The sequence below is a fragment of the Chaetomium strumarium genome, assembly GCF_033439665.1.
Source record: "Chaetomium strumarium strain CBS 333.67 chromosome Unknown B0T15scaffold_8, whole genome shotgun sequence".
NCBI lineage: Eukaryota > Fungi > Ascomycota > Sordariomycetes > Sordariales > Chaetomiaceae > Chaetomium > Chaetomium strumarium.
In genome coordinates this window covers 1031061-1052810 of record NW_026944436.1, presented here as the reverse complement: position 1 = coordinate 1052810, position 21750 = coordinate 1031061, and the positions used below count along the sequence as shown (strand labels likewise).

Below are 21750 nucleotides of genomic sequence, written 5' to 3'. Positions count from 1 at the left end.
AGTGCCTCAGGGGACCGTAAACAAGGAAAATGTGGGGGTCGATCTCATCATTCTGAACCCACATTGCGGAATCAACGCCTTTCCCCCTTGTGGGAGCACGGCCGCGTCTGTCATTGGGCCTGCGGTTGGTAGGATTGTTGGGACGGAAGGGTAAGCGGGACGAGCCTGACGTCAGAATTGGCTTGTCGATAAGCTTTTGCGCCCAGACAACCTTTCCCTCGGCCCCTCGAGCGCCCCCACACAACGGGTTACAGTAGGACTTCTACTGTACAACTGAACTGACGCCGCCCCACGCAACGAATCACAGTAGGACTCCTACTGTATGTACACCTGAACCGGACGCCACCCCGCACTGTTCCACGCAACAGTTCGGATGATAAAGAAATTGGGATGGAAAGTGGCCGAGTACTGCAAACGGAAGTAACTATAAAGCTCCTTGGCGTTGGTTATGGAGAGACACAGTCCGTAGGTTAAGCCAAATCACGGCTGATTCTGCCATGGTGGTCTCGGGCTCTCGGGCATGTGTGGTTCTTGACAGTCTCTGTCCAATGGTATTATCATCATCAGACTTCAATTGTCATATTAATATATTATTCGTTATCAAGCACAGGGAGCGTGGAACATACCAATGTATAATACATCTACCATTGCGCCTACTTGCTTTCCAAAGCATTCAATCGAATGTGCACTCATAGTAGCAATTGCATGTAAGTGCAAAGAAGTCCGACCATCCTGTCCCTCAACCCTCGCTGTCCTGTCACTGAATCACAACGATACCCTGCCGTTTCCGCACGGGAATCTCTTTCAGAAGTCCCTCATTGTCCGCGCACTTATCCAACGAAACCTTGGGAATAGTGAGGAACAGCGTCCCAACTCTTTCCCACGTCTCCTCTTCCGCCCCTTCCACTCTGCGCAACGTGAGGAACCTGGCTCCTCCATGTCCCGTGTTCTCCTCGGCCAGGTATCGACCAGCAAACATCAGGACGCTGATGATCTCGCCGCTTGCATGCTTCGCCGTCCACTCCTGCTCGCTCATCGCGTCACTCACATAGACGTAGCACAGCCGTCCGGCGATCCGGTAGCACCTCTCGACCCAGTCGCAGCTCTCTCCGTACCGCTGATGTCGCCCGACTCTGCCCGCCATACGGACCCACGTCCACTTTCTTTGTTGCGTCTGCTCGTGGCGGATGAAGTACTTGAGAACGAAGTGGTTATGGAGTCCAATTAGAGTCTTCTTCTTCTCTTGATCCAGACAGCGTAGACGATCGGCGGAGGAGGGATCTCGCAGCCTGATGGCCTCTCCACGCTCGCCCTGGTGGTACAGGTACGTGTCTGCAGCCCAGAGCAGCCGGTTGCGCTCCCTGTCGTACGGCTGATCGGGAAGATCGATCAAGTCCGCCATCTGCGCGCAGTGCTCGTTGTTGGGCAGCGCGCGCCAGGTCACGGGTGCACCCGTCCAGCCAGCCCAGGACCACGATGGGAGGAGGTGCGTTCTGCGGCGGCAGGACGACTCCGAGACGAACGTGCTGTGCTGGCCACTGCGGTGGTACCATGCGCTGACTGTCAGGGCGAAGGTAATCTGAGGGCCGGAGTGCACGCCGGCGATGGTCCCGAGCCAGAGTGGGAGGCCGTACAGGAGGTGCAGGTCCGCCGTGCGCTTGTACATCCCTGTGATGCCCATAAACGCCGGGAGGGCGTCCGAGTCGTAGGTTAGTCTGCGCTTGGAATAGGCGCGGATGTGCTCGTTGAGGCCACGCAGTTGTGCCCGGGTGCTTGCTTCGAGGTACAACGGGAATCCGTAGTCGATGCGGTAGTCGTCTTCGTCGAGCGGGATGGAAACGCCTTTGCTCTCGCTCAGGAAGCCGCCGGTGTAGGCGTCGCCCTTGAATATTCCCGTGATCATGAAGTCTGCCATGACTAGATTGTCGTCTGCCTCCTCCTCGTCCTCCTCCTCCTCGGACGATGGTTGATGGAGGAGGGGAATGGCCATGCTCTCTTGGGCTGCCATGTTCCGACACTCCCAGTAGATCTGATTCGGAGTGAAGACCAGCCGGCGATTGGAGAGGACGCCTTCCTGGTAGGTCCATCCGCGGGTCCAGTAGTCTGATTCATAAATGTCGTAGCGGGCGTCACGGAGAGAGGAGAGGAGAACGCTCCCACTGTCCAACGTGTAGCTGGGTTGCTGTGTACGAGGAGTTGAACGGATGCCCGGCAGTCCGTGTGCAGCCCCTGAGCCGGCAGCCGCTACGATGGTGAGCTCTGCTTCTTCGTAGATGGTCGTCATCTTCGAAATCAAGTACAACTTCTCGTTCTCATCGGACTGGTTGATACAGAGCCTGTCGACCCAGATGTACCGCAGTCCCATCTCCTTGGTCACTGCGACAGCATCCAGGACAGTCTTCGGCCAATCTGCCTTGTCTGCATCGCTGATGCCCCACACATAACTCAGAGCAGCGTACCTGGTGCCCCAGGGGTGAGGTTCAACTCTGGGAGGGTCCGTCAGGCAGTCAATCAGCCGAAAGCCCCGTTCGACGGGCTGGTGGTGGCCTCGCTTCCCACAAACACGGCTATGGTGCTTGTGGCATAGCGCAAGCCAGTCCCTCGCGAGAGCCAGGTTCGCCTCCGGTTGCAACTCCTTGGGCCGGACTAATATGTCGGCATCCACGTTCCGGTCCTCATCCGCCCGCAGTCGGTATATCACGCCCGTCCGAGGAATGTCCTTCACCATCCAGTGCTCCTCGTGAGCGACGACCGGAAGCGTCTCCAGGTCGGGCACAACAGCCATAAACGCCGTATCGGTCAGATCCGCCCAGGCCGGGCTCTCCCGCAAGACATCGGTTCGCCACAGCCAGCTCTCGCTGCTGGGGAATGCGAGAAGCTTGTACCGTTCGTGCCTCCCCGGTTGGATCCTCATGGACCGGAAGAAGGTGCATAACGGGCAGGTCGAGTCTCGGGCCAGCCGGTCTCCGAAGCCGTGGGCGAAGATCGCGTCGATGTAGAAATAGGTACCCCCAGCGTTGTGTTCTAGTTCCTCTGGGCGTTTGAGCCTGCCCTCTCGCACAGCTTTGAACTTGCTCAGGGCGTTCTCGAAGGCGGCGTCGAGGTCGAGCTGTTGACAGCCCTCGCACAGCGGGGAGGTGGGGTCGAACCTTTGCTGCTTGGGGTATCGCAGCGGTAGGCCTGCATCTTCGGCGGCTCTTTTAAGTGCCGAATAGGATGAGCTCATGTCGATTTGTGGAGGAGCGTGGACCCGGAGGAGCTAAGATGTTGGGTACTGATATGATAGGAGGAAGTTCTCACAAGTCGGAGGCAGACAGGACAACGCAGAAATACCATGGCCGTTGTTAGACGCGCGCGTGCTGGAACAGAGTTGCTAATGAGGGGGGATGTGGCGGTGGCGCAGTCTTAGCCGCTGGACGGGTGCATGTGGCCTTCCAAGTTGGCTTATTAGGCTCACCATCAGGCTGACTTGGTGAACGTGAAGCACAAAAGGCGGAACATGTAGTAGGTATCTCATTAGAAAAACATCATCAACAGGGGTATATAGTAACCAGTAACTACGCGGCATTGCTCTTGCAACTCCAGGGATCCGTCCCGGAATCCCTCGCAATGGCCTCTCCCGAACTCCACAAGCCCAGGGCACACAGGATCAGGCCGACCAGCATCAGCAGGGCGTTGAGCGAGAACTGGGCGATCCGCTTGGGGCTCGTGAACCACTCGCCGTAGTACATCCACAGCCACAGCGACCCGGGGATGCCGTACGAGAACCAGCTGGCGAACAGGGCGCACACCAGGCCGAGCAGGTTGCTGAAGACGGGGATGGACTGGGCGATGACCCAGGCGACGACCCAGATGGCCGCCGTGATGCCGAGCCAGCCGAGCCAGCCGAGCATCGTGCGCTTGGCCACGTGCTTGGTGCCGGCGAAGACGCGCACAAAGATGTACTTGGCCGCGACGTGGCCGTAGATGACGCCCGCGATGACAATCGTCGGGATGGCGATGCCCCAGATGACCTTCCGGACGACGGCGGAACCCGCGGCCGACAGCGCGGGCGAGGGCACGCCCGGGCCGACGTAGATGTAGATGACCACCGACACGACGATGTAGAGCACCGTGTCGCAGACCTGCAGCAGCATCAGCGCCTTGGGCCAGTCGTTGGGCTGCTTGAGCTCGGACATGACGGCGAAGAAGCACGAGTGGCCGCTGAAGGCGACGGCGATGTTGGTGACGGCCAGGAAGGCCGACGTGAAGCCGATGGCGCGCGACACCTCGAAGCTGGTCGTGCCGATGGGCTTCTCGATGGCCACGTCGACCATGGTGACCATGACGGCGCTGAAGATGGAGGCAAACGACACGAACGAGTACCAGCCCGCCGCCTTCAGCGTGCGCGGCGTGTTGAGCGCCCAGAAGATGGCCAGGCCGACGACCCCCCACACGATGGTGCACGCCGCGCTGTTGGTCAGCGTGTTCATGCAGATGGTCCACGTCAGCAGGTGGCTGCCCATGACGAAAATCTGGAAGATGGTCTGCGCCCAGCCAAACACCTCCTGGAACGCCTTGCCCATGCCGATCGACCGGCCCATGACCTCGCCGGCGTCGCCGAAGCTCTGCACCCAGGGATACTGTTTCCGGAACTCGCCCATGACGAGCCCCGCGTACGTCGACAGCACGCCCATGACCACCATGACGACGATTCCGGGCGCCAGGCCGAGCGTTGCCACGACGGCGGGGAGCGACAAAATACCCAGCGACACCGTCTCGGCGATCATGACGACTCCGGCTTGCCTAAGGTAGTGAACGAGAGTCAGCTTGAAGGCCAAAAATGCGGTGACCACTACGTTGCTGGGCAGGTAAGTAAGGTAAGTAACATACCACCACGTGAGGGTGTGGTAGTTGATCTCCACCGAGCCATCTTTCTCCTCAGCATCTGGGGGATAGGCGACGGGGCAGGGTTCGATGCGTGTGCTCCCGGCTTCGAGGTTGTGTTGTGCATCGTCTTGCTTCTTTTCTGAGATGGCATCTGGAACGGCGCCAGAAACTGCCATATTTAACGCCATCGAGACGGGACGGCGAGTGGGAACCTCCGATGTTGAAGTTGAGGGTGGGAGGTTCGCGGAGTGAGAAAAACCCAAGCTTTGGCGGCGGAGGTCAGCGTTTGATGCTGCGCCAGGCGCTAACAAGCCAAGCTTTTAGGGGCTGAACGTTAGGTTGAGGCTGTCGAGCACTCGAGAACGAAGATCGGGAGTCGAATCGGAGAAAATCTGGGGAATGGAGGTGGCCAGGGCGAGAATAATAAATAAAAAGGGGAGGCGGTTCGTCCGATCTTGCCTCAGGAACGAGAACACGCAGATTTCGCCGCGATCGTCCGCGATCGGAGGAATGACACATTACAAAACGCCTCAACGTGACTGAACATGTTGAACTCGTGGAGCCGGTGGAGTCGCAGCCGATGCCGCCTGGGGTGCATGGCAGTTGATTTCGTTCGGTCTCGCTGGGAGGTGGACTCAGATGGACACCCTATCGCCACTTGCCTCACCGAAGCTGGAGCTGGCGGTGGAGCTTTTACGAGAGAACAACTGCAAAGTTCCACGGTTCTGAAAAGTTACATCTGGAACACCCAGAGCCAAGCCCGGAGTGCCCGGTTATGGCAACCACCCAGGGGTGGGCTCATCGTATGTCAAAACAACATGTTTCCATCGAACTGGTTCAATTGCACTTTTACAATATAGTCGTGACTACGGGCCTTAGTGCCAGAAATCTGTAGCCAAGCTTCCTACTAGTAAATTAGTGCAGTGTTGGCGATGGACGTCGTGCAATTGTCAGCCGTTAACCAAGCTCGAGCCAAGCCGACCGATTTTGAGCCCGAGTGGTCCGTGCGCTGCTTGAAATGGAGCCACCTAGATCGGCAGTCACGTTCGTGTAACGTTGAAAACTGCTCCAAGGGTCGTTGGCCCGGGCTTGTGGAGCAGGCACCTTTGAGCCAAGCCCATCCCCGGATTTTCACATTGTTTTTATGCCTCGCCGTTTGAACTTCTAGAATCCGGACCCGTTCAACCCGACAAGCCGATACTCACCAGTGGCCGGCCTTCCCCGTTGGGCCGGCAAACGCCGCTCCAGCTGCTCCCGCCCCAACCTGGAAGGTCCGCCCGCGGCTGGGAATGGAGTGGCCGTTTTAGGAGATCTCGTCTATGGACCCTGAAACCATCACACTGTTGTACGACAACAATAGGAAGTTGGTCCCAACTAGGGATCTTGGCGTACATCAGATGATACTAAGTCACAATACGAGTGGTCAAGCTTCCATCCTGCGAGTACCTAGACCAGACCTTCCCAAATGTGTCATCGGTCACGGAAAGAGAACCTAATCGGCAGGCAGGAATATCACGGCTAAGCACCCTTGAAACCGGCTCTTAATCAAGAATAGCATCCAGTCCGAGCATGTTTGTGGGCGTCTCAACATCACTTAGGTAATGTGAATGTACCCCAACTTCCGACTATCCGGACACGACCTTGGGTTTCATTCGCCGGTAGTGGTATACCTGTACCATATCCCCATCCATGCACCGAACGTGCCAATAAGGTAGCTGTCCCTTAGACCGCCGATTGACGTTCCTCCGCCCTGAATCCGTCTAGTTTGCCCTGCAGGGCCTTCTCCTGCTCCTCGACAACAACATCTGCCGGGATCCTCTCAGGGGTCGAGCGCACAAGTAGAAGCATCGGGCCGAGGGCAACAGCCATGAGGGCGAAGGAGACGATGCTTAGGGAGTTTGGTCAGCAAAACTTTTGTCACAGCCAAGTGGGAACCGAGGAGACCCGAGAACTTACAATCCTATCAGCGGGCTGGCCTCGATCTGGGTGTTCATGCCGTATGAGATGGCCTGCCCCACCGCTTCGAGACAGCGAAAGGCGGCCCCGTTCCGGACGTTGGCTGGGTGCATTGCATCTTAGCCTCTTTCTACTCCTAACCTCTCACGTCTTACTATTCGGCGCCAAGTCAGGGGCACTCACCTTGGGCATCCGTCGCAAAGGATGACAGCAGCCAGTACATGTACGACTGCGAGAGCGGGCCCGTCGTCTGGACGAAGAAGTAGGGCAGGAAGGACTTGGCGTAGAGCGGCTCGTCCCAGTCGATGTGGCCGGGGTTGTGGCGGTTGAAGCCGACCTGCATGACGATGGACCAGACGTAGACCCCGGCGTTCAGGATCACCACAGTCCACAGGCCCAGCTGAGCGCGGCGCCGCTGGCTGACGCCCTTGAGGTCGAGGATGAAGCCGAGGCCGAAACATCCGATGCTGAATTTGGGAATTCCCGTGTAAGTCCAAGCTCAAACTCGTAACTCTTGGGCAAAGAAGTTGGCGACTCACATGCAGAAGAAGGGCGAAATGAGAGAGGAAAGCGCACGCGCTCGGGTCGAGAAGTACGTGGCGAGGTACGTAGACCAGGTGCCGCTTGTCAGTCAAGGTCAGTCCCGATCTTCCTCGCGAACGGGGAAGAAGAACTTAACCATACCTGTAGAAGAACGACCACAGCGCCCAGAAGGCCGACAGGAGGATCAGGCGAGAGGTCAGCGTTGACTTGATCAGCTTAAACTCGTCTCGCGACCTAAGCTTCTCCGAGACCAGGATGCGGGTGCCATCCGACCGGACGACCTTCTCAAGGGGGGAGAGCAGGAAGGCGAAGGGCAGACTTGTTGTAAAACAAACTGAAGTCAGTGATTCTGGTTGATGGCGGCAAGGAGGAGGAGTTCGTGTATCACTCACGCCAGGCACTGGATGACGATGAAGACAATGTAAGTGTCTGGGGTGACGCCGCCGTCAACGCCCTTCTCGTGGTTTTTGGCCAGGCTGCGGGCACGAAGACATGGTTTGTCAGTACTGTTTGACAGTGACATAGCGCGAACAGATCTGTGATGACATACTTGATAGCGCCGCCAACGAGCTGCCCAAGGTTTCTTGACACGATCCATAGGGCAAGATATTTCCCCCGGGCTCCGCTGGGGGCCAGCGACATGATGGCGCCGGCCTCGGCAACATACCAGCAGCCGGTTCCAATGCCAGAGACGAAGCCAGCAAAAATCAGGTACTAGACCGTGTTAGAGGCAGTTAGGCTCTAGGCAGTCTTCAATGCTCGATAGACTGCCTTGTCGAGGAGAATGAACTGACCCACTGGTTGCCAAAGGCGCTGTTGCAGTAGTACGCCGAGCCTTGAATGGGGAAGGTCACGGCACCGATAACCAGAGCCCACTTGATGCCGATTTTGTTGACGAGGGGACCGCCAATCAAGCAGACTGTCCCATAGGCCCACCGTCAGACAAGATGGTTCTCAGAAGAGGGAATACATGGCAGCTACTAACCGAGGGCAAGCGCTGCGTAGTTGATTGCGTTCCTGCATCAGACAACATGGTGTTGTAGTCAGCCACCGGGTCGACTAGATAAGGTAAGGGATGTGAGACTTGGCCGGCAAGTGGTTGGCGTGGTGACGTACGAGATGTTGGATGTTTGCGGAGTAGCAAGACCGCCGCCGCCGAGACCTAACAAACTTGAACAGTTAGACACTACTACCCTTGTACATTACATGGTGGTGGGAGGTTCCTGATATCGATAATAAGGGGCGGGGCTACAGACCTGCAATGGCGTCCCACATGGCCGGGCCACAGAAGGCCTGCACGCTGAGCAGCATCATCTGCGTCAGACTGTGCTTATAGGCGCGCTTCCACCATGGCACGGTTCGGCGGTACTCGTCCATGTTGATGACCTCGCCCGTCCCGGCATCGTATGGGGCCTGCCCTAGCTGACCGGCAGCGGCGGCATCATTCCCGCTCGACGCGTGGGTCTTGGGAGGAAGAGGAGCAGCGTCTGACCGGGACATCTTGGTAAAGGAAGGGCCGACGTGGGAATCAGGAGAGCGGCGACTGAGGATGGGGAGAAGAGGAGGGGAAGGGCACGTCGGAATCGAATGACTTGCTGTCCAACATTATATCTGAGTCACATAGTAGCGTTCAATAGTCGTACAATACACCATCCGGCGAGCTCGTCAGCTTCGTTCCGCGGAGTGGGTACCGGGCAACCGGCAGCCAAGCTTATCAGCGGCAATCATGGGCCGGAGTGATTTGCGGGGGTTACCAACCCCAGATTACCGCTTTGGCAGGCCCAGATCCAGGTCATTATTGGGTTCATGGTCCCGAGATAGGCGGCTTACCGGCTTGATGGTATCGCGTCGGCAAGCCGACTCGGGCGCGCCTGCTGCAGAGTTGCCTGTTACGGAAATTCGATGCGGCGGCCGGAAGCGGATCGGAGGAGATCAAGTGGGGCATTTGCGGGTCAGCAGTGGATCGAGATGGGGATAGATACGGGTATAAGCGGGGATTCCCGCCAGATTGGCAATTCGAAACGACGAAGACGACGTGGTGTCATTCGTTTCCTGCTGATGTCCAGCGACGTCGGGATGCGGGCTGACTGTGGTTGAGATATACTAATTAGGTTTGAGTAGGCATTAGTCAAGCAATCGGATAGCATCACCAGCGGTAAAGGTCACAAGAACGTTAGTAGGACTCTTCGTACTGAGCTGAGTTCTCTGCCCTGCGAAGTTGAAAGTTCAGACTGCACCGCCACTTGGCCTTGCGCCGTCGAGTTACTGGGACGCCAAGAGGAAGGACACGACATCACCATGGCTGCATCTCGAAAGGACACAAAAGTCATCATCGTGGGCGGCGGCGGCACGATCGGCTCGTCGACAGCACTGCATCTCCTCCGGGCCGGATACACACCCTCCAACATCACCGTGCTCGACACCTACCCGATCCCCTCGGCGCAGTCTGCCGGCAATGACCTGAATAAGATTATGGGCATCCGCCTGCGGAACGACGTGGATTTGCAGCTCAGCCTGGAGTCGAGGGACATGTGGAAGAATGACGAGCTCTTCCGGCCTTTCTTCCACAACACTGGGCGTCTTGACTGTGAGAGCACCGAGGAGGGCATCGCCGCTCTCCGCCGCGAGTACCAGGCGCTTCTCGACGCGAATGCCGGGCTGGAAGAGACGCACGAGTGGCTCGACAGCGAGGATGCCATCCTGTCCAAGGCGCCGTTGTTGCAGCGCGACCAGATCAAGGGGTGGAAAGCCATCTGGAGCCGCGACGGAGGCTGGCTCGCGGCCGCCAAGGCCATCAACGCCATCGGCGAGGAACTGAAGAGGCAGGGCGTCAAATTTGGGTTCGGTGGCGCTGGCTCGTTCAAACGCCCACTGTTCGCCGAGGACGGCACGACGTGCGTGGGGGTGGAGACAGTCGACGGGACGAAGTACTACGGAGACAGAGTCGTGCTGGCGGCCGGGGCATGGAGTCCTGCCCTGGTGGACTTGGAGGAGCAGTGCTGCTCCAAGGCGTGGGTGTACGCTCACATCCAGCTCTCGCCCGAGGAGGCGGCCGAGTACAGGGGCTGCCCCGTCGTCTACAACGGCGACGTGGGCTTCTTCTTCGAGCCCAACGAGCACCGCGTCATCAAGGTCTGCGACGAGTTCCCCGGCTTCACCCGGTTCAAGCAACACCAGCCGTACGGCGCGCCCGCACCGAAGCGCGTCTCGGTCCCCCGCTCCCACGCCAAGCACCCGACCGACACCTACCCCGATGCATCCGAGGAGAGCATCAAGAGGGCCATCTCGACCTTCTTGCCTCGCTTCAAAGAAAAGCCGCTGTTCAACCGAGCCCTCTGCTGGTGCACAGACACGGCAGACTCGGCCCTGCTCATTTGCGAGCATCCCAAGTGGAAGAACTTCATCTTGGCCACGGGGGACAGTGGCCACAGCTTCAAACTACTCCCCAACATCGGCAAGCATGTTGTCGAGCTTGTGGAGGGCAGACTCCCTGACGATATGGCGAGGACATGGAGGTGGCGGCCTGGCCAGGGTGATGCGCTCAAGTCGATCCGCGCCGCCCCCGCGAAGGACCTGGCGGATATGCCCGGGTGGAAGCATGATGAGGAGGCTGGAGACAGTGAGTAGGTGGTGTATCGTGATAAAGTCTCGGTAGTGACTCGGAGGTATACCACCACTAGTGTTTCGGATGCTTTGGGGCGATAATAGTATCTATCATCATATCGCTACGTCAAGCGGAAGACAAAAAAAGAGGGGATCTGGCGGGAGGACGCGTGTTTCAAATTACCTACCGTACGCGCTTGCAGTGGCAGCCATGTTCCAAGATAGAAGTCGATCTATTTCGCATAGATTTGGTACCATCACTACTAGCACTTGTGCAACCCGAGGCTGAGATAGGGTCGGTAGTAGGGTTGCCTTCAACCTACCAAGTAGCACGTCTATCGGAGAATCAAAGGGTACTCTGCAGTCTAGATACCTAGGTAGGTAGTTGATTCAGGGGCGGAGAGTCGAACCGAGGCCAAGGCTCAGTCAAGTCCTTGAGTGCGGTTTGGCCTACGAACTGTGATTGTTAGGGAATCGGCCATACTTAGTATACATCGGCCAGCGTCTTCCCGGAGTCTTGACCGTGGGTTTGAGATCGGACCGTTGTTCGTTCACGGAGTGAGACACGGGTAGGGACGACGGCGTGTGTGGAAAGACGTCAAAAAGGACTAGTAGCGTCTAAGTCCTTTGATAAGATCTCCTTCACGACGATGCAACCGACCCACGTGGCAGACACCAGGGACTTGTATGTACCTCTCCCTCTTCGATAGCTGGATTACCGGCAATACCAGTACTACCCCGTCCCAGATACCAGACGTTTGGCTGAGGCCTTTCCATACTCATCCTGCCGCCATCCCTTGACATCAGCCTAGGTAACGGAGTAAAAGCTCTGCCGACCGTTACAGTGTCAAACTCTGCTGCCTTGGAGCAGCTTGCCTGTAACTTCACCAAGAATGCCGTCGTCATAAGCAAGTACTCCTCGGCCCCCGATCTGCCCCAGCTGAACCTGCGCTCGGCTAGCGGCTACAGGCATGCAGCTGGCGTTCGAGCTCGTACAGCTCCGCGGCCTCCTTCTTCCAGGGCGCGAGCGCCTCGGGCAGATAGTTGAGCGACGGGCACGAGCCGACGATGTAGAGGCCCGACCTGCCGTACTCATGAAGCACTCTGAAGAGCAGCTGCCGGGACTATATGTCCTGCAGTGGTCGGAACTCTCGGCAGGGGTTTGAGTAATCCCGGGTGGAACTTCAGTAAGCACACGCGGCGCATGACATGGATTGCACCGAGGGCTTTGCCACGCTGCCGAAGCCGTTCCGGGCGGAGATGCGGCCCCGGGGAGAGCAGGTGCGCGATGCCATTCTGCGGGAGGGGACTAAGCATTATATTGATCATGGTGAGGTGCTTAGTAGGGCGAGTAGGGAGCGGGGGTGAATACTGCAGTCTGTGGCGAGGTGGAGGTTATCGAGGAGGGTATTTGGTGCCTAGTCTGCTACAGCCACATGCCACCGTCACTACTGCCCATGGTGGAACGTTCAGGAAGGCTGGGGATATCGGAGATCCCAACACTTTAAACCCGAGGGTAAAGAAGAATGACAGGCCAGTAGCCAGCTTGGGATTACTCATACCATAGATCTCGGAGACTTTCTCTGCGTGCTTGATTATTTATCCCTGACCCGGTTCAACCATCGGATATACATTCATCAACAGATGGGTTCACAAAACTACGCCGAGAGCTTGCGTCACTGCTTCAAGTGGGCTAATTAGGCGACGGACAGCCAACATGTAAGCGATGTGACCGCAGCAAAGGCCTCGGTGGATACTGGGCGAGCGTTGCCACTGTTGGCCTGCCACTGAGTAACATCGGCGTTACCAGTCCTAGGGGGTTTGATTGGCGTGTTGGTTGTGTTGGGTTGAACTCATCACTCACTGTCACGCTTCCAGCGCTTAAGTCCGATCAGGTATGTGATCCGGGGCTTGGTTAGGAGGCAACAACCCACACTCGGCGGGGGATGCATTTGGAATCGTTGCCAGTCTGGAAAGTATTTTAATCAGTGGGCTGCTGCTGTCTTGTCAGAATCGTCTTTGCTGTGTGTGGTTGTCAGGACAAGCAAATTGATCAACGAGGAATCACTGACACCGGCAACAACAAAGTCTTGGTATCTCGACTCCTTGAACATGGAACCCAGCCGGTTGCCATATACACTCCCTTCGGACGCAGTTTGGTTCAGTAAGACTCCCCCCCCACCGAAGCCAAATCATCGTCACCCACACTGAACTGACCCTCCCAATAAGTCACCGGCTGCTCCTCCGGCATCGGCAAATCCCTAGCCGAACTCGTCGTCGCCAAGGGGCAGCGCCTAGTCGCCACGGCCCGCAAACTCGAAGACCTCGCCTACCTCCCCGACAACCCACCCAATAGCAGCATCCTCAAGCTCCGCGTCGATGTCGCGTCCAAGCAGTCCGTCGACGACGCGGTTGCCGCCGCCCTGGCACACTTTGCCCGCCTGGACGTGGTGGTCAACAACGCGGGCTACTCGCTGCGCGGCGACACCGAGAACGCACCAGAGGAAGCGGCGCGCCACCAGCTCGAGACCATGTTCTGGGGCACTGTCCGCCTGACGCGCCACGCCATGCGCATCATGCGCGAGGTCAACCCCGCCGCGCCGGGGGGCCAGCAGGGCGGTGTGGTCGTTAATGTCTCGTCCATGGGCGGCAGGGCTGCATTTCCAGGGAATGCGTTCTACCATGCCGCCAAGTTCGCCGTTGAGGGCTTTACCGAGTCGGTGGCGCGGGAGGTGCGGCCGGAGTGGAATATCCATTTCTGTCTTGTCGAACCCGGCGGCGTGAGGACGGGGTTTACGGGTCACAGGATGCAGAGGATCGAGGTGCATCCGGCGTACGCGGCGCCCGACACCCCGTCAAGGCTGCTGGACAAGTACATTGACGATCCGGAAGCGTCCAAGAACTTTGCTGATGTCGATGATGTTACCAAGGCCATGTACTCGATCGTGGCGAGTGGAAAGGAGATTCCGCTGCGCGTGCCGATTGGGCCGGATGCGTGGGGTGTCCTGAAGATAGAGAACGAGAAGAACGGGAAGGCGTTGGATGAGTGGAAGGATTTTGCGATTAGTGCCGGGAAGGCCGGGCAGTTTGAGTCCCTGGACTTCATGACGGGTAGGGAATCGAGGAACTGATTGAGGGTGGGTGTAGTTGTATAGAACGGAGCTGTGTTTCCTACTGACATCATACACTGTGCCCGGTATGCTCTTTCATACTAGGACTTTAGACTCCAGAGTCTATTGTACCAGGAATTCTAGATGGAATAATGCATTCGGGATAGGTCACACACGCTCTAGAATAATAACCACTCTCACAGGGTATCTATATAGCATGTGGCCCCCTATTCAAGCACTAGCCTCTTTCCTACTTAGACTTCGCTCGTCTCTGTTTGTTCCTTATCATGATCTGCTGAATGGTGGCTCATAGCTACCAGGTATTGAACCACAACTCCTGACGCTTTACAGGCTCATAAAGTCTCACATAGGGCTGCGCTGAAGCATATTATCGCAATGGCCGCTGCCGGAGGAGGTCCGCAATCTCCCGAAGCAGTGCAGTCGTCTCGTCATCACTATCAGCCACAGATCCTCGCCAAGCGACCCATGCAATCCAGGCCTGGAACGCCGCCAGAGCCAAGCTCAAGATGCCGACAACAACAGAGATGAGCAGCGCAGCCAGCGCGACAGCAAAGGCATTGCTCTCCGACGTCTGCCATTTCATCCACCGCTCGAACACGTTCCGCGGTGGACGCTCGCGCATGAGGGCGTGTGGAGCTGCCAGCCGGTCGCCCCAGTAGACGTAGTCCGCAAGGTCGCCGTTGTCGAAGAGAGCCTGTATCCTTCGGCCTGTGCGCAGTCTTTGTCGAACCCTTGTTTGGCAATCAGCCGCCCGAGTATGCGGCTTGGATTGTGGTCGTCGAAGTGAAATGGGATTGCTTGAATGGAATGCAGCGTCTCGGCAAGAAGACGTGGCGGGAGGGAGCCGCTGTGGGATGTGACGTCAGAGCTGAGGCAAGTTAGATATGAAGAGGGATGTGTACGGCGTGCCTTTTGAGACATTCCGGAAAGTCAGCTTCCTTGGAGAGACCTTCTTGCTTCCCACGGTCCAGTTGGACCTTGAGAAAGCCAGTATAGTGAACGATATACAGGGTCGGCCCCGTCCGGATGCGACAGGTCCAAGAGTAAGTGGCGGGCCAGGTTGTCGGTGCCACGGCAGTGGAGGCGGAATCTAGCCTTGAGCTTCCATGCTTTCATAGACTTCCGGTCGTTCATTGCCTCTTTCGCCGCGGTGGATATGGCCAAGGCCCTTGGAAACACCCTAGAGGCAAGGTCGTCGAAGCGCTCGTTGGGCAGCCATCCGTCCACCGGTCCGGTGCAATCGATCATAAACATGGCCCGCACAGATACGCGCATCGTCAACCTTGGCTGCCGTGCTGAGCACGTGGTGCCTAGCCTTGCCCAGAGCTGCTCGGCCGCCTCGTCCAGGGTAAGCGTGGGGTTGCTGCGGAGGATCTTGGCGGCAATGAGAATGTCATTGTAGGTGATGGCCCTAATGGCGGCCGCGCCTCTGGGGTCGGGCTCTTCGACTTGCAGGACATGGACATCGCTGCGGGCAATCAGGTTGTCGAAGACCCTGAGGTAAGAGCCAAGGGATGAAGCTGTGGTGGCAAAAGGCTCGGCAGATACCTTCATTAGCCCCTATGACGCCGCTCTGTTGCTCGATGAGCGTATAGAGTGTCGTGTCCAGACAAACTATCACCTCAGCGGTGCTACCCCGCTCGCAGCATGCGTCGTCTCGGCGGGCATCTCTTGCTACGCCCAGCTCATCTACGGCGCCTGCCCACGCGCCCGTTGTGGAAGTTGAGCTGCAACCCGAATCAAGCCAGCCCGGGGATGAATTCGGGCACGGCAACACTGTCCCGAGCGGGCCGAGCCTGGACACCGGGGGCAACGGCGAGACGGAAAGCCCCAACCTCCTGCAGCCGTCCACACCGTCAGCGGCCCCCGCTGGGACCAGTGCCACGGAAAATGTCTGGGAACGCCGCGTGCCCGTTCCCGGCAACAAATAGAACAAGCAGATCTACCCCAGCGTGCCGTTCGAGTGGGGCCCATGGACCCAGGAGCAGCTGCACGACAGATGCGTCCGTTATCGCCCATTGAAGCTGAGCTTGCCAGCGAGCTGGACTGCGAGTCGTTCTCCTCGGAAGTGTCGGAGAGTAACAGCGTGTTGGGTGATGACGATGAGTATGGAGACCTGGAACTGGAAGAACTACCCGAGTCGATGCAGCCCCAGCCTCAGGCAGCTGCGAGCCTGGACTCCGAAGAGTGGACAACGCTTGCCTCCTCAGCCCAGCTCAATTCTTCAACCGCCGCCTATCTTGGCTGAGCCCTTACTTGTCCGGTGTCGGTTACGCCATTTCCGTCTCGCTTGCTTGTCAACATGGTGTTTCCACGCGGCCAACAAAGCCTAGGTGTTGTGTTAAGGACATGCCATGAGGCTCCTCGGTCGCATTTGTCTCCTGTCTATATCGTTTCCGGAATCCGAGGTATCCTGCATGGCAGAATAATGGCTGTTCCCAGTCTCCTTCCATCCTATCCTGGGAAAGAACCCTGCAGGGCTTGGACAGTGATGCTTGACGACCCTAATGGTAAGCGCTCACGTCTCCCTCACTCACTACTCCACTGACTTTCTCGTCGCAGGCGGTATCGTTAACGGGGAGTGGGGCTCAGTTGTCGTCGACCGAGAAACCAACGGTGTGTATGGCCATATCGTGGGCAGGGGCCCGCTAGCCCACGCCTACGTTGTTTCTCTGGCACACGTCTTGGATCAGCTGAACAGTTGCTTTGGTGGAGCGGCTAGCACTCCTACATTGTCACCTCCTACCGGCTTTCGGCCTCGCTCTCAAGACCCGGGCGATCAATACCCTTCAATAGCAGCACCTGGCTCGGCCAGCGTTGTTACACGAGGGAGGAACCTAGGTCTTCAGACTACTGGGCCTCCAGTCGCCCCAAGCTTTACCCCAATTACGATCGGGGAAGCCGCAAAGCTATCATCCATGCGAAGGCTCTGGGACGCCGTGACCCCGTAGCAGACGCGCCTGGTACACGGATCGGGGAGTCATGTACAACCTAAGTATCTCAAACAGTTATTGGAGTTCAAAACACATTTGCAATGAGGGTAAAGGTTCCCGGGGCCTAGACCAGCCAGATCTTGTTATCAACCTATCTATCTAGCTAGTAATAGACGGGGTAAAAGTTGGTTGATTCTTCCGAGGCCGGGGAGGCTGCGCGAAGCCATAGAAATGGTCGGCTCAGTCCTAATAACTAAGGTATGAATGGCAATAACGACCAGAGTTTCGTTCTCCCTCTAACAGAACTGTCCCCTTCCATAGTATCAATCTATCTATCTAGCTTCCCGTCTTGCTCGCTTTGTCTTTCGTTCATGAACTCCTTCTCAAACAGCAATCGCCTCGGAGAAGAAATCGACAAGTTCCGGAGCGCTCTCACCCCCGTGGTCATAGAGCTGGATGTGAGTCCTTCCCTTGACGAGGAACAGCTCCTTGAGATCCTGGGCCAGGGACACGGCCCGCTCGCTAAAATAGCGAGTATCGGCGTCGTTGCGGTGTCGTCTGCGGTGGTGTCCACCTACTCCTCCGGGTTTGACGGGTTACTTCTTAGAAGGGCCTTGCAATTATAGAAGCATTACTAGCTATGTAGCCTCTAACATCTATACCCGTATACTGTAACGTTAACACCTGTTGCGGGTGCGGCCCACACCGCTCTGCTAGCCCAGACCCCTATCAACGCTATCTACGACTCCGGCACGCCACTTTTTACCAAGGCGGCTATTGGTAGCCTCGTTCAGAAAATAGACGAGGCGGGTATACGCCGCGTCCAGACCGAGCCGCGCTCGCTCAAACTCTCGATAGCGGGAATCGACGGCAAGATGGTAGACACTTCCCTCCAGATCGGCGTCAAGCATCCTATACCTCCACACTGGCCTCCGCCGGAAAATGGTTCGGTACTGATGGACGCGATGCTCTCTATCGACTTCCGGCCAATAGATCATCTGACTTCGATTGCTTCTGTCTTTGTCTCCGATTTCGATCTTCGCAAGGCATTCCTTACTATGACCGTGAATGTCCTGGCCGTCCCGGTGCTACCAGACACTGGCGAGGTCGTGCCCGATGCCCCTATCCGCCCGGCGTCCGAGACGCGTGCCGTCCTGCAGCAGGAAAAGGCAAAATGGGACGCCAGTGCCGCCTGCCGCGAACTTATGGCGATGCTCCAAGCCGTGGCCGATGCCAGCCGCCTCCCACACGTCGACAAAGTGGTTGCGTTTGCCTGTTACCGCCCCTCGGTCGTCGAGAGGGCCGAACGGGTAGTTACAGAGCACGCACTAGTCCTGAGCATTAGGGACTTCTTTACACGGCACAGCCCAATGACGACAGTGCGGTGTTACATACAAGATCCTATATATGAGGACATCGATCGTGAGGTGTTGGAAGACCTAGGCATGACAGTGCTAGATCACCCATGTGGCTTCCTCCAAGTCGACGATTCTACAGCTGTCTTCTTCTCTGGCGCCTGGAATAGCTATACGGCAGATCGCGGCTGACATTGCCAGGCCTGCGCTCATGATATGGGACAAGGTCTGTGAAATTCCACGCGAGGGTTCTTGGGTTGGGCGGGTAGAGCAGTGAGTCTTTCTTTTCTTTTTGCTTTTTTCCCGAAGAGAGTCTCGTATAGCGGTGTCTCGAGTAATCTAACGCGCTAGAATAGAGCCGATAACATCTCTCCCCGTGTCGAGGAGATGATCAAGGATTATACTGAGTCTTCCTTCCCCTCAGAGCTAGCTGGTTTTGGGTCCCCATTAGCAGTTTATGTTCGGAATTACTGCTAGGTTGTGCTGCCACTTACAGGCCGAGTAGATCTTTTTGTGGACGTCCTGTTTATTTTTTTGGTGTCTTGCCTGTTCTCCCTTGTGTTTGAGACGTTTCCGGTCGGGGCATTAGCTGGCGTCGTTAAGGTGATCCGTAGTCGATGCTACAGCCTGCCGCTCTGGATCTCGTCCATGACGTCGCACAAGCCCCTTGAATTGCCCTTTGCACACAGCTTCCCAATACCTTTTGCCTCTTGCTTGCCCGGATGCTCGCTCGGATGGTTTGCTTCCTGGAGACGACCGAGCCTGGGACGAGGGTGTAGGTTGGTGCTTCAACCTCTCGGTAAAATCACTCGCTAACACGGGACTTTGTGCAGAGGATCGCAGTCCTGCAACCCCTCGTATCCACCAACACTTCACAGCCGGTGTCTCGATTCGCTCGAACTTGTCAAGCTGCGCATACGCTCTTTCGAGCTCTCCGTCACATTGAGCAGTGAGGATGGCCCGAACCTAGACTCCGAGTTCCAAGTTCCGAGAAGCGTTGCAACTGGACTCCAGTGTACAGGCGCTCACCGGGCTCCTAGATGCCGACTGCAGTCGCCTCCACCATGAGAAAGGGATTTTTGGTGCGACACCGGCCTTCACCGCCTTAGCTCTTTGCCACAGCGCGCGGTTCTGCATCGTTGAAGTGTATGGCTGCCTCTACGGCGAAGGCTCAAGCGACGCGAGCGGGACAGCAGAACTCGAGATGCAGCGCCTCCAGCTGCCCATCACTGGCGTCCAGCAGGTGATGGATCAGGTGCTATCCCTGGCTAGACTCATCGGTCGAGTCGTCCGAGACACGGGCCCGGGACAAATAAGCCCGCTCGTCCTCGACTGCTTGCACCAAGCTGCAGCAAAATATGCATGGATGCGGCCGGAACGAAGGAACCGAAATATGGTGGTTTCCTTGCCGAGATAAAGGACTGTCTCTGGTTGCTTGGTTCCAGATGGAGGTTGGCCTATATTTTCTAACCGATTAGCAGCTGCGAATCTTGGTATCCTTGCTCTCTACACGCTTTTGGTACGCCGGGGAAATGATCGAAGTCGAAGAACATACCAGTCTGGTTTGGAACGCCTGATGAGTTCGTCATCCCCCAAAACCACCCCTAACTGTACCGACAACGTATCTTATCCAACGGGCCAGGTTACAGATCCCGGTCCACACGGCGATCATTGCTGATGCAGAGACCCAGCGGGACAAGTAACAGACGGGGCGCCTCCTAGAAATCCCTCGAAACCCCGGAGACCACGGCAATACCGACACCTCTCGAATGGGTCCGTAGCGGGAGTACTGGGCCAAAACGGGCAACACATCAGAAGATTATATAGCAGCTAGTCTGGCAAGAGCTGCCTTTTCCGAACTCTGTGGGACGTGTCGTCGAACTGCGTTTCTTAGCGGGCCGCGGGCGTTGAACTCTTGGATGACTTTGTTATCCTCCCGTAACTGAATCTGCCCGAACAGGCCTCCCACTCGCACGGTCCTAAGCAGCGATCTCAAGCTCGCGTTCATGCTTATTATATGCTTACAGAAATGCAACCCAGCTGCCTACCCACACAACGCTTGCGACCAGAATCGTGGAAGATACAACAGCCTCTCTGTTGCCAACACTGACGGTCCCACCACCCGGCGTTTTGCTCCCCGGAGTAGCGTCTTTGGCCCTCACACAAGACAGCTTCGCTACCGCGCCCGAGAAGTCGATCTGGCCTGTGCTATTTCTGGTGTTATTTGTCGAAGGACCCCACACCGCCAACACAGGCCAAGCCAGACTGCCCGTTTCGTTATACGCGGTGAGATTCCTCGCCTTGTGCGGCGGGCCGCCGAACTGGCGCACATCGAGTTTGCCGTCGGGCCAGTTGCGGATTGCGGTTGCGTTGAACGCTAGTAGTGTGGGAAGTAACAGGTTACAAGGAGTCAGGAGCTAAATCGCGTAACCAGGGAAATGAGGCAAAGGCGAAGAGAGAGAACACATACGCCCAGCAGCACATCCTCCTCCCGACATCAAGGCCTTCGCCTGCTCCCCCTCGCAGGACGCGATCTCGGTCAGCGACGGGCATTTGCACGGATTGGGGCCGCCGAGCCCCAGTCTATACTCCTCCAGCACGCTCGCCTCAGTGTCGCGGATGCACTGCTCACTCAGCACACTCGAGCAGCTGCCGTCGTCGGTACGGAGCTTGCTGGGGTACGTCGCGAGGTCGATGTCCCAGTTCACGACGCAGACAAACCACGATTCGTGTGCGGGAGGCCCCGTGGTTGGCGCTTGTTGGAGCACCACACGGCTCCCGGTGAAGGTGTGGTTGTGGTTGTGGTTGTCGGGGTACCAGTCGGCCGTGGTCGAGTTGCTTTCTGAGAGGGGGATATCTGCCGCTACGGACACGACCCACGACCACCCGTTAAGGATGTTGCCGGATCCTGGGTACGGTGCCGAGATGTTGGGGCCCAAGAGCGGGTATTGGCTCGTTGCGTTGGGGGAGTTCAGCAGTTCGTTGTACCGTGTGAGAGGCACGCCAAATGGTCCGAAGGCGGTTCCCTCGCCGTAGCTGCCATCGGACTTTGGGTTTTGTCCTGACGCGAGTGACAGGATGACGGCGGCCGCGGGGAGCGTCACGATGATTCGATGGAGCATGCTGGGAGAATGAGTATGCAAAGGTGCAACTAGCCCAAACCGAGCCGGATTCTTCTTTGGAGGCAGATTCGCAAAGGTTAGGATTCAGCAGAGCTAGCAGGTGTAATTCTTTGTTTTCGGGGCTACCGGATCAGTATTGCTGGTGGCTGGAGGCAAGAATGCAACGAGAAGGAGGGGAAATCATGCTGTTGGCGCCGTTGGAAGTTGGCCCATGTTTGCCTATTGTGCCTGTTGGGAG

General features: G+C 57.2%; 12 protein-coding genes across 12 annotated transcripts; 5 read left to right on the top strand and 7 right to left on the bottom strand.

The window, feature by feature from the left end:
• Positions 1–300: 300 nt before the first annotated feature.
• On the bottom strand, positions 301–3386 carry B0T15DRAFT_544908 (heterokaryon incompatibility protein-domain-containing protein). The gene has a single exon (XM_062870109.1). The coding sequence runs from the start codon at positions 3224–3226 to the stop codon at positions 758–760; it is 2469 nt and encodes an 822-aa protein (XP_062717655.1). The 5' UTR covers positions 3227–3386; the 3' UTR covers positions 301–757.
• Positions 3387–3440: 54 nt separating this feature from the next.
• On the bottom strand, positions 3441–5193 carry B0T15DRAFT_325814 (transmembrane amino acid transporter protein-domain-containing protein). The gene is made up of 2 exons (XM_062864114.1): positions 4873–5193; positions 3441–4785 (listed from the first exon to the last, which is right to left on the bottom strand). Exons 1-2 carry the CDS (start codon positions 5055–5057, stop codon positions 3558–3560), a joined length of 1413 nt encoding a protein of 470 aa, XP_062717654.1. The 5' UTR covers positions 5058–5193; the 3' UTR covers positions 3441–3557.
• A 1234-nt stretch (positions 5194–6427) lies between these two features.
• Positions 6428–8981, bottom strand: B0T15DRAFT_325624 (major facilitator superfamily domain-containing protein). Its single transcript, XM_062864111.1, has 11 exons — positions 8625–8981; positions 8485–8530; positions 8354–8385; positions 8163–8287; positions 7919–8082; positions 7761–7844; positions 7510–7686; positions 7365–7448; positions 7009–7292; positions 6826–6928; positions 6428–6757 (listed from the first exon to the last, which is right to left on the bottom strand). Exons 1-11 carry the CDS (start codon positions 8866–8868, stop codon positions 6592–6594), a joined length of 1509 nt encoding a protein of 502 aa, XP_062717653.1. The 5' UTR covers positions 8869–8981; the 3' UTR covers positions 6428–6591.
• A 685-nt stretch (positions 8982–9666) lies between these two features.
• B0T15DRAFT_404780 (fructosyl peptide oxidase) lies at positions 9667–10995 on the top strand (the record flags this gene model as incomplete). The annotated part of the gene is made up of 1 exon (XM_062865267.1): positions 9667–10995. One exon carries the CDS (start codon positions 9667–9669, stop codon positions 10993–10995), a length of 1329 nt encoding a protein of 442 aa, XP_062717652.1.
• A 932-nt stretch (positions 10996–11927) lies between these two features.
• On the bottom strand, positions 11928–12266 carry B0T15DRAFT_497580 (uncharacterized protein; the record flags this gene model as incomplete). Its single annotated transcript, XM_062867279.1, has 2 exons — positions 11928–12095; positions 12192–12266. 2 exons carry the CDS (start codon positions 12264–12266, stop codon positions 11928–11930), a joined length of 243 nt encoding a protein of 80 aa, XP_062717651.1.
• A 353-nt stretch (positions 12267–12619) lies between these two features.
• Positions 12620–14495, top strand: B0T15DRAFT_325662 (short-chain dehydrogenase). The gene is made up of 2 exons (XM_062864112.1): positions 12620–13135; positions 13201–14495. Exons 1-2 carry the CDS (start codon positions 13084–13086, stop codon positions 14100–14102), a joined length of 954 nt encoding a protein of 317 aa, XP_062717650.1. The 5' UTR covers positions 12620–13083; the 3' UTR covers positions 14103–14495.
• B0T15DRAFT_515109 (uncharacterized protein) lies at positions 14470–15023 on the bottom strand (the record flags this gene model as incomplete). The annotated part of the gene is made up of 2 exons (XM_062868159.1): positions 14470–14810; positions 15005–15023. The coding sequence occupies 2 exons, from the start codon at positions 15021–15023 to the stop codon at positions 14470–14472; spliced, it is 360 nt and encodes a 119-aa protein (XP_062717649.1).
• Positions 14974–16030, bottom strand: B0T15DRAFT_325805 (uncharacterized protein). Its single transcript, XM_062864113.1, has one exon. The coding sequence runs from the start codon at positions 15654–15656 to the stop codon at positions 15033–15035; it is 624 nt and encodes a 207-aa protein (XP_062717648.1). The 5' UTR covers positions 15657–16030; the 3' UTR covers positions 14974–15032.
• Positions 15686–16033, top strand: B0T15DRAFT_497577 (uncharacterized protein; the record flags this gene model as incomplete). The annotated part of the gene is made up of 2 exons (XM_062867278.1): positions 15686–15691; positions 15749–16033. The coding sequence occupies 2 exons, from the start codon at positions 15686–15688 to the stop codon at positions 16031–16033; spliced, it is 291 nt and encodes a 96-aa protein (XP_062717647.1).
• Positions 16034–16053: 20 nt separating this feature from the next.
• On the top strand, positions 16054–17213 carry B0T15DRAFT_578106 (uncharacterized protein). Its single transcript, XM_062871085.1, has 2 exons — positions 16054–16612; positions 16665–17213. The coding sequence occupies exons 1-2, from the start codon at positions 16405–16407 to the stop codon at positions 17051–17053; spliced, it is 597 nt and encodes a 198-aa protein (XP_062717646.1). The 5' UTR covers positions 16054–16404; the 3' UTR covers positions 17054–17213.
• A 53-nt stretch (positions 17214–17266) lies between these two features.
• Positions 17267–18810, top strand: B0T15DRAFT_563544 (uncharacterized protein; the record flags this gene model as incomplete). The annotated part of the gene is made up of 3 exons (XM_062870623.1): positions 17267–17293; positions 17427–17493; positions 17753–18810. The coding sequence occupies 3 exons, from the start codon at positions 17267–17269 to the stop codon at positions 18580–18582; spliced, it is 924 nt and encodes a 307-aa protein (XP_062717645.1). The 3' UTR covers positions 18583–18810.
• A 1385-nt stretch (positions 18811–20195) lies between these two features.
• B0T15DRAFT_325586 (uncharacterized protein) lies at positions 20196–21617 on the bottom strand. The gene is made up of 2 exons (XM_062864110.1): positions 20861–21617; positions 20196–20767 (listed from the first exon to the last, which is right to left on the bottom strand). Exons 1-2 carry the CDS (start codon positions 21510–21512, stop codon positions 20412–20414), a joined length of 1008 nt encoding a protein of 335 aa, XP_062717644.1. The 5' UTR covers positions 21513–21617; the 3' UTR covers positions 20196–20411.
• Positions 21618–21750: the final 133 nt, after the last annotated feature.

Coding starts and splice junctions, on each gene's coding strand:
- B0T15DRAFT_544908 (XM_062870109.1), bottom strand. CDS start 3,226: ATGAGCTCATCCTATTCGGCACTTAAAAGAGCCGCCGAAGATGCAGGC.
- B0T15DRAFT_325814 (XM_062864114.1), bottom strand. CDS start 5,057: ATGGCGTTAAATATGGCAGTTTCTGGCGCCGTTCCAGATGCCATCTCA. Junction 4,786..4,872: donor TACCACACCCTCACGTGGTG/GTATGTTACTTA, acceptor TCACTACCTTAG/GCAAGCCGGAGTCGTCATGA.
- B0T15DRAFT_325624 (XM_062864111.1), bottom strand. CDS start 8,868: ATGTCCCGGTCAGACGCTGCTCCTCTTCCTCCCAAGACCCACGCGTCG. Junction 8,531..8,624: donor CATGTGGGACGCCATTGCAG/GTCTGTAGCCCC, acceptor CAAGTTTGTTAG/GTCTCGGCGGCGGCGGTCTT. Junction 8,386..8,484: donor CCGCAAACATCCAACATCTC/GTACGTCACCAC, acceptor TGTCTGATGCAG/GAACGCAATCAACTACGCAG.
- B0T15DRAFT_325662 (XM_062864112.1), top strand. CDS start 13,084: ATGGAACCCAGCCGGTTGCCATATACACTCCCTTCGGACGCAGTTTGG. Junction 13,136..13,200: donor TTCGGACGCAGTTTGGTTCA/GTAAGACTCCCC, acceptor CCTCCCAATAAG/TCACCGGCTGCTCCTCCGGC.
- B0T15DRAFT_325805 (XM_062864113.1), bottom strand. CDS start 15,656: ATGAAGGTATCTGCCGAGCCTTTTGCCACCACAGCTTCATCCCTTGGC.
- B0T15DRAFT_578106 (XM_062871085.1), top strand. CDS start 16,405: ATGGTGTTTCCACGCGGCCAACAAAGCCTAGGTGTTGTGTTAAGGACA. Junction 16,613..16,664: donor GATGCTTGACGACCCTAATG/GTAAGCGCTCAC, acceptor TTCTCGTCGCAG/GCGGTATCGTTAACGGGGAG.
- B0T15DRAFT_325586 (XM_062864110.1), bottom strand. CDS start 21,512: ATGCTCCATCGAATCATCGTGACGCTCCCCGCGGCCGCCGTCATCCTG. Junction 20,768..20,860: donor AGGAGGATGTGCTGCTGGGC/GTATGTGTTCTC, acceptor CCACACTACTAG/CGTTCAACGCAACCGCAATC.